The sequence below is a fragment of the Vigna umbellata genome, chromosome 2 (genome assembly GCF_029865625.1).
Source record: "Vigna umbellata cultivar VRB3 chromosome 2, Vumbellata_1.0, whole genome shotgun sequence".
Taxonomy (NCBI): Eukaryota; Viridiplantae; Streptophyta; class Magnoliopsida; order Fabales; family Fabaceae; genus Vigna; species Vigna umbellata.
In genome coordinates this window covers 17,203,338-17,212,373 of record NC_142166.1, presented here as the reverse complement: position 1 = coordinate 17,212,373, position 9,036 = coordinate 17,203,338, and the positions used below count along the sequence as shown (strand labels likewise).

At 36.0% G+C, this 9,036-nt stretch overlaps 1 protein-coding gene across 2 annotated transcripts; it reads right to left on the bottom strand.

Moving 5' to 3' along the window:
* Nucleotides 1-5,476: 5,476 nt before the first annotated feature.
* On the bottom strand, nucleotides 5,477-8,720 carry LOC124830871 (TPD1 protein homolog 1-like). Of its 2 annotated transcripts, XM_088106315.1 has the most exons (5): nucleotides 8,363-8,720; nucleotides 7,699-7,750; nucleotides 7,454-7,582; nucleotides 7,252-7,362; nucleotides 5,477-6,462 (listed from the first exon to the last, which is right to left on the bottom strand). In XM_088106315.1, the coding sequence occupies exons 2-5, from the start codon at nucleotides 7,700-7,702 to the stop codon at nucleotides 6,119-6,121; spliced, it is 588 nt and encodes a 195-aa protein (XP_087962441.1). In that variant the 5' UTR covers nucleotides 7,703-7,750; nucleotides 8,363-8,720; the 3' UTR covers nucleotides 5,477-6,118. The 2 variants fall into 2 exon arrangements, with proteins under 2 accessions (XP_087962441.1, XP_047160685.1); XM_047304729.2 differs by lacking the exon at nucleotides 7,699-7,750 and having other exon boundaries at nucleotides 7,454-7,658; nucleotides 8,363-8,717.
* Between the last annotated feature and the right edge of the window lie 316 nt (nucleotides 8,721-9,036).

Genomic DNA, 9,036 nt, shown 5'->3' with positions numbered 1-9,036 from the left:
ATTATTTGTTGTTTAAAAGAAAAAAGAAAAAAGAATTAAAAAGGGTGACTCTTTGGCTTCTGACCGACAAATATTACGTCGAACCCCTACAGGATTCGACGTACTATTGGTGGTTTAAAAGAAAGAAGAAAGAGAATGACACACTGGTTTAAATAATTACCATCATAGAACGTCGAATTGAATGAGGCTTGGACGTTCTACAATTGCATTTATTTACAAAAATGTCACCAGTCATTTTTAACATTGGTTATTCAGTGGTTGGACGTTGAACGCGTAACGTTATACGCTGTTTTTGCACTAGTGTACCCTCTCAGACAAGTAGTAGATTGGTAAGAATCGCAAAGTTTGGACTTTCTTCCTTATATAAATGTATTTTAATGCCATTTTTTTAATAATTCCCTTGCAGCACATATGATGTTGTTTGGGAGATCAACTACTAAAGCTAAAAAGCTTGCATGGTTTTTCCTTAAGATTTGGTCTTTTAGTCCATAATTTGTTACATTTTGTACCATTCCAATGATGTTCCTTAACATTTTATAATTGTGATGATATATTGTAGTGTAATAAACAAAAGGAGTCATATGAGTGTGATTACTACATCATGTATTGGATGATGACCACAATTCGTGCCCATGTTACAAGTGGATGAGAAATGATAATATTTGTTTTTATTGAATTTTTTTTTCTATAGTTTAGAATTCATATACACTAATTGAAATTATTGTGTCTTATGCAGAGATTCAATTCTACTACTTCAATTTCAGACAAGTCTCTTAAATCCACAAGGAAGACACTTGCAAAATATGTAATTGAACTCTATAATATAGTATGTAGATGTTAGTATATAGTAAGTTGTATATTAGCATATTTATGATTAGGTTAACTTTGTACATTGGTTTGATTTATGCTTCTAAGTTAATTTATGATTATAATGTTACCAATAAGGAGTATTGGTAAATCTTGAAGAAAATTGTTTTGATGATGCATGATGCTGCAAGAAGTTTTAGTTGAAGAAGATATTAGAATGATTTAAAAGCAATTTGTAGAAATTAAATATAGTAGGAAAGTCTTGTAAACTTTGTAAAACTTGCATTTTTAACTGCCATAATCGATTATGGAATGACAATAATCGATTATCACAAGTCATCCAGGAATAATCGATTATCACCTCATATAATCGATTATCACATTTTTGAAAACCTGTAACGAACTTGAATAATCGATTATTCATGGCAGTTGAGACTTAACCTTAGATATTCAGAACAGCTAGCTATATATTGGGTTTCTGTGAAGATCACTTAAGAATTTGTTGAAAAGAAGCTATTGCAGAATACTGTTTGTGAGAGGAAGTTCTCAGAAGCTATAGTTCAAGTTCCCTTGCTTGGTCTCGTGAACAGGAGAGGCTCGAGTGTCGTGTGTCGATAGTCGGAGCAAGCTCTCTTCGAGTTAGCAAGGTGCTCTGCCTGGTCTCGTGAATAGGAGAAGCTCGCGTTTTGTTTGTCGATAGTCGGAGCGGTTCTCTTCGAGTTGGCAGAGTGTTCTTCTTCCGGTTCGTTCGTCGAAGGAAGGTTTATTTATCTGCTTTATTCACTATTTGTTGTAATCTGTGAAACATCTTTTTAGTGGAATTGTTAATCACTTTTTATAGTGATCAACGACTGGATGTAGATTCTCTTGAATCGAACCAGTATAAAAATTACTCGTGTGATTTTCTATTCCCTACACTCTTTATCTTTTACGCATATCAACTGTTCGATAAATTTTCTGAAAGAAAATTGATTTTCTAAAAACGGACCAATTTATTTTAAAAAGGGTGACCAAACACGCTTTCTGCTACTTCAGTTTTATTCTGCTGCGTTACACTCTGTCTGGTACCAGCCAACATATAATTCTATGTACATTGATATGATTTATGTTTTAATATATTTTTTATTGAAAATATATGTTTCTAGATTGTTCTAGACTATTTTGTAAAGTTGAATACATGTAGGTCTGTTTTTGCAGTTGAAAATGTTGCAGAAACAGAGTTGTTCTTAAAACAAAATAGTAGAATACGCCTTGGTTGTGACCAAAACCGAGGTAGAAAGACCCCTATGGCATCGATTCTAGCCACAGCCGAACCAGAAAGGCTTACAAAAAAAACCTCTACTACCTCGGTTCCACCATAATCGAGGCAAAAAACCCTCCTCTACTGCCTCGGCTATCCAACACCGGAGGCGAAAACTCTGGCGAAAAAATAAATAAAAAAGAACATGCTTCTAGTGCTTTGGTTGCAATAAAACCAAGGCAAAAGATCACACCTTTTTGCCTCGGTTCTTAATCGAGAAAAAAAGTGATAGACTTTTTTCCTCGCCTGTATATGTCTCGATTCAAGAACCGCTGCGTTTAGGCAAAAATAGCCACTTTCATTTCCCTTTACTACACTAGTGTAGCCTCCTTTATAACACACACCTTTTCATAAATGAAACAAGAGTGATGTGCATTTTACATTTCTTCTTTGAGATATTATTTATCTCTTAGTTCAATTTTGGTTTTAATCTTATGGTAAAAGCAAGTGGCGGTCCTCTTGCACTTATCTTGGATCCTTCCAAGTGGCATGTCATCTTCCAATCCATAAGTTGTCCTTTCCTTTTCTCTCTTCCGCTTAGTCCTTTCAATCCATTTCTGATTTTTCCTGTTTAGTCTTAGTTTCCTTTTTATCTATGCATGTTATTTCATATCATGATTCTCCTTAGTAGTGGTCATGTCTCATGCTTCTAAATAAGAGAAGTTTTTCTTGGTCTCCAAATTAGAGTATTAAGGTTTTTCTTCTACAATTTGAAGACACCTTTAGAGTTACCTAAGCTTAAAAATAGAGGTGTCTTTCCTCGTGTAAATGCACATTTGAATTTAAATAAAGTCATGCTGCCAAATTTGTGTCATACTACTCAATTTAGGTCACCAATTTTAAAGCAGCTCTTATAGGTTACTTATAACCACCATTCCTTAAGAGTAGGCCTAACCTCTCTTGAGATCACCCAAACACCACACCATCACCATAAGTTAACTAAAAACGAGCAATACATTACAGTTTCCATAGCTTCCACACACCTAGATCACTCTCGGAGTCTTCAACTTGGCTTGAGTCATATAGCTTCGAAGGAGCCTCCTATCACCAGATCAAGCTATGTCTGGCCGATCTAGGTTGAGTTAATCTTTGGTGGGATGAAGACAAAATGGACTAGGTTCATCCAAATCAAGTTTGATTGTGTTTGACTAATACATCAGGCCTACATTGGTTTCGGATGACGTTAAGGTGTGTTGAGTTGATCCCACATTGTTGGAAAAAGAGAAGATGATGAAGATTAGGAAATTTTGATGATGATAAAAGAAAGTCCAAGAAGTCAATGTAAAAGATATTGGAAGACTTATATTTTAGTATGTATGGAATTAAGCTTTTGTAATAAGTCATATAGTAAACAAATTTTGTGTAACACTTAGTTTAGAGAATCACAAAGTAGCCTTGCATAAAGATCACTTAGAAAAGCTTTTAATTTTTCAAAAATATTCTATGATAATCAATTAACACGAGTAATAATCGATTTTCAAAATGAATTCAAAGTTTTAGAAAAGACTCAATGATAATGGATTATTCACTTCAGGTACTTGATTATCAGATCGAGAAAATATTTTTGGAAAAGACTTTGTGATAATCGATTATTGACTTCCAGTAATCGACTATCACATCGAGAAAATGATTTTAGAAAAGTTTTTGTGATAATCGATTATCTATTGAAATAATCGACTATCAACTATAGTTGTAACTTGACTCTTTAGTTTCATGGCCTAAATTTTAAAATAAAGAGTCTATATATTTTTGCTAAACCTAATTTCAAAAATAACTTTTCATTTAAAGGTTTAAAGTTGTGACACATAGAGAAACTCTGTGTTTGTGAAAAGAGGCTTTGAAAAACCTAATGTAGGTAGAGCGATAACTTTCACTAAGTGTGTTCTTGAATGATTGAATGCTCCTACTGTTGCTAGGAAACATTTTTCATCCTTTGTGTGACTCAAAGGAGGTGGTTCATTTTTTGTGTGATTCAAAGAAGGTGTTTTTTTATCTTTTGTGTCTTCAAGATATGTGTTTTCTAAATTTTAAACTACTGATTTGATTATAAGTTCGAGTTTATTTTAATGATTGGTTAATCCCTCTCTTGAGATATTAACCATTGAATGATGTTTTGATCTAAATGAGTATAATTTTTTTTTTTCAACGCTATTTATTTATCTACTATTATATTCAAGGAATATTTTTTTATTGAAAAGTCAAACTTTAAAAAGGTAAAATTTTTAAACGTACAATTTTTGTTAAAAAATCAATTAACTTGACTTTATTTAAACGCGATATTTCGCTGCACGATTCTAAATCAATCTTACATCACATTTAATATAATTGATAAGTAAATTTAATATAAATTTAATCTAATTTAAATTAGATTGGACAAATCAAAATCATTGATAAGTAAATTTAGTATAAATTTAATCCAATTTAAATTAGATTGGACAAATCAAAATCAATATAATCAAATTAAAATGAATATGGATTTTAGATTCAATCTATTTTGTAAAATCTACATTTGATCTAGCATAGCTAAGATTTTAATTGGACTCATTCAAGTCCTAGCGAAACCGTAAGCTAGCTTTAGCTAGGGAAGAGCCGCATGCACGTAACATTTTGAACACATTCAAATGTAAAAAACATGAATGAACAAGTAATATTTGACCCACTCCACATACCTAATCTATAGGAAATTCATAATTTAAATTTCCCTCCTTTCTCTTTTCTCCATGGCCGGCCAAGAAGGCTCTGAATAGGACTCTCCACCATTAATAAAAAAGTCAATATCAAATAAGTTGAGCTATCATGCAAAGCGGGATATCAACTTCTTCGTAGGTCTCTTCAGGACAATCTCTCTTCCTTTTGACTACTATGTGTTTTCTTCATTGAGAATTGACCTTACCCTTCTCTCTCCTAGAAAACCTAATAACTTCCGCAACTAAATCTCCTCCGATAAAAGAATTAGAAGAATCTCCATCAACTAGTTATCGACCAAAATTAGTTTCCTTGACATTCAGCACCCGTAATAATTTTTTTGTTAACATTCACCGAGAATAAAACAAGCATATATAAAAGCACATATCCCAAAAACGCATAATGTAACATTTCAGTACTCTTACTTTTACTATTCTCAAATGACTTTAGGTATCGAAAAATCTACTATACATGAATCATAGTTTAATACCCAACACGAACGTATGTTATATTCTTCCAAAAACTCCTTTATAATTGAAGAACCCTGTTCCATAACAACTTTCTATATACGTGAGACTAATTCCTCTGTAACATGGCAACTACATAGTTATATTCCTTTGTCGATGCAGGACTTTTAACTGCACACTCATTTTATTTATTTATAAAAAAAATGTAGAGGCATAATTGAAGTGTAAATAAGAAGGTACGATGCGACTTATTGAGCATTATGTTTGGCGTCATCAGGACGAAATGAATGTTCCCGGTTAGGAAGAGGAACCAAATTTGGGTCGTTGACATAATGACGAATCACGGACATCCTGAGGAGAGGTCACAATCACACATTATACATCCGTCCCTCGTAATCCAATTCCACAACCCCGGGCATAGCACAGATTGAAGTAAAAAGAAGGGGGACCAGTCCTTCTACTTCCTTCCTTCCACTCCCCCCCTCCAAAACATAATGTCTACAATTGAAAAAGATCTGCTTTGCTTGAATATTGCAATATATGCAATGACTTTTAGCCACTGCTATGACCTGATTCTTGTACAGTTCCATTAATGAATGCACACAAACGGGGAAAACGACTTAAAGTATATCATCACCTCATCATGCAACCATGCCCAAAACCACAAAAACAAAGCTAAAAAAACCTCACTCCTAGCCTATTTTCCTTTCTATCAAAAAATCGTAAGCATCACATTGGAAAGACCCATCACGTGCACAAGGTGTTGTCCGCAGATACGTATCTAAAATCTGTATGTACAGGTGAAAAGAATGAAGTTGTGGGACAAGAGAGAGGATTGTTGTTATGATCATGATGATGATCAGACACAGATGACAGAGGAAACGGAAAGAGGGTAGAGAAAGGTGTTGGCATATTGGAATGAAATGGTGGCACCGTTGATCAAAGGTCTGCCATCATTGACGAGGCAATCGTTGTAACGGAGGCGCTTAAAGACCTTGGGGTTGATGAGGCGTGCAGAGCTGAACCAGCCGCACCTCAGGTGAATGCCAGAGATGTCGCATCCACTCACGCACATGTTCATGATCTCCACCGTGTATGTGGGAATGCCACTTGGGAGTGGGGCCGTAGGGCCCTGGTTTATCACTATATCAGACTTGCTGCATTTCTCACCCCATATTCGGTTCGGTTCCATCTTTCCATTCCCTGCACAAAACCCCGAATCTTTTCTTTTCAGAACCAAATCAAATTCCCTCTATCAAATTAACTAAACAGTTGCAAATATTATTTTTATTATTTGGCAAACAAAATGACAGTCTTCTGTGTTACATGGTACACCAAAGACTAACATCAAGACCAGCAAAAAGACATGTGCGCAGGAAGCCACTCCGCGACAAAATACTGTTATTATTCTGGTTTATAAAAAATTTGAATCATTCCAAACCAATACCCAAAAGCTAAAAAGCAACTTTCAAGTTCAACCGGGGCGAAAAGCCAATTATTCGAAAGGCTAGAGCTAGCTAGCCCGGAATTATTTCAACCCTAGTGGAGTTTAAAAAATAAAAAGGTCAAAGAAAAATTCCAAACTTTCGTCCTTATTAAATTAAAGGGAAAATACAATGATAAAAAAAAATATGTAAAGAACCATACGCCCTTGTCTTTTCTACACTTCACTTCCTCTTCAACCAAATAAAAAAACACAGGCATATATTGATAAAAGAAAAATCCTTTGGTGCTCAAAATAGAAGTGCCGCTGTAATTAAATGGGTGAATTCTGTAGTTATATGGGCTTTAGATTATTAGATCACACAATCTTTTAGCAGCCATTTCGTTTTCAGCGAAAACATACAAAGAAACAACGCCTAGGCATGTATCTAAAGAAAACAAGACAAAAAGGGCAACCTCAAAAGAAGAAGACAAGCTCGTTCTTCTCCCATGAAAAGAAACATCTAAACTAGTCAAAACACGATTTAAAAAGAAAAAAAAAGCACTTACCGCTAGTAAGAAGTTTGCGATGCGAGCTATGGAGCTTCCTGTTCCCTTCCTCTACACGACGCGATGACAGGGAGACCATGGTTCCCGAAAGTGTCCTCCCACCAGCAAAACCTACAAACGCGATTAAAAACGGTAATTTAAGAAACTACGAACAATAATAATTCACATAAGAATATTGAGATTGAGAGTGAACAACACGCACCTGTTGAAACGGCAAGGAGTGAGAGGGAGAACAAGGAGACGGTTACACAAACGACGACGATTCGTTGAACCGAATGCTGTTCCATGAAAGAACGAGCACGGCGAGGCGTTCGGTGGTTGGAAGTGAGTACTGAGTAGTCACGGCATGGAAGAGAAGAGGGAGAGGAAAAGAGAATAAGCTTCTTTTTTACAGAGAAATCACAGATCTGCAGAAGAGAAGAGCAGAAAGGGAAGGGTCATATATACACATCACATCATGTGAAGAAAGGAGTCAACGAAGCAGGAATAGCCGTCGATTCTGGAAAAGACGAGAGAGAAAGAGAAAGAAAGTCAGTGTCACGGGACTACTACTAGAACTACGAAGAGAGTGTGAAACCTAAAAAGAGAAAAACAAGCATCGGGTGTTTCCTTTTCTTATTATCTTCAATTGGATGAAATAATCCAGCTAGCTAGTATGAGAAGGGTAAAGTAGCTAGCAGCAACACACGCACACGGTTAGTTGGTTTAGAAATGGCGATGAGATTGGGGCAAAAGGACATTGATTGCTCCATGCAATTCTGTTCTTCTCTGGTATATGTGTCGGTTACGTTTTAAGGAAAAGAACAGTGATAAAGAGAGAGAGAAAGAGAGAGAGAGAGAGAGAGAGGAACCGTGGTGCGTGGTGGAGAGGAGAAGGCGGAGAGGTGGAAAAAGGGAAAGAGGTGGGGGTGGGGGTAGGGTTTTGAAGCGACCAAGGTGGCAGAGAGGATCAGAAGTGACAAACTGCGACGCGTAAAGGAGAATCGTCAAAAAAAGGTGAAGCGCATTAATGAGATAACACTGTCATCCCATTAGGTCTTTCCCTATATATGCCAGACTCATACCTCACGCCTTACACACCACACAAACAAGAGAGAGGGAGAGTACTTACCACACATACTGTTACAGTGCTGCTACTCGGTAGGTTTTGGTCGCTTTTCTTTTTTGTTGGTGTTGCAAATGGAAGCGTCGATGCTGGGACGGTGGGGATTTCCTTTTTCTCTGTCGGGGGTTTTGCTTATTCTTCTTCACACCCGCACCAAGGCGTGGTTATGTATACGTTCTACATCTCACTGTGCCTTTTTTTTTTTTTTATATTAAAATAAACAATAAGGTCTTTTTACAATGATTTGTTTGCATTTGGTTTGAATTTAATCAACCATGGTTAGGGGTTAGAGTCATCGCACGTGGGGCTGTTAATTAACCCTGCCCATGGGATATGATTAACACGCTTCTTATTCTCCTCCTTAATCATTCCTTCACCGCATTTCTTCCATCTCAGGTGTTTCTTCCATCTCATGCACCAATCATACCATGTGGCAAATCCTACAGTTTTCACCCTTTCACCTTAATTAAAATATTAAGCTTCATTCAAAATAATAATTTACATATTTGGATCGATGTAGTAATGATGGGTGTGTATGAAGGGCCACATACATTTTATGGTACAGCGAGACAAATTTCGCTGCCGTGGAACGTCCATTCATTCTGTTTTGGGAATCACGTCGCCTTGCTAAGTTATATTCCTTCTTGAGGAAAAAATCATGTATGTGTGTTCCTATGCTA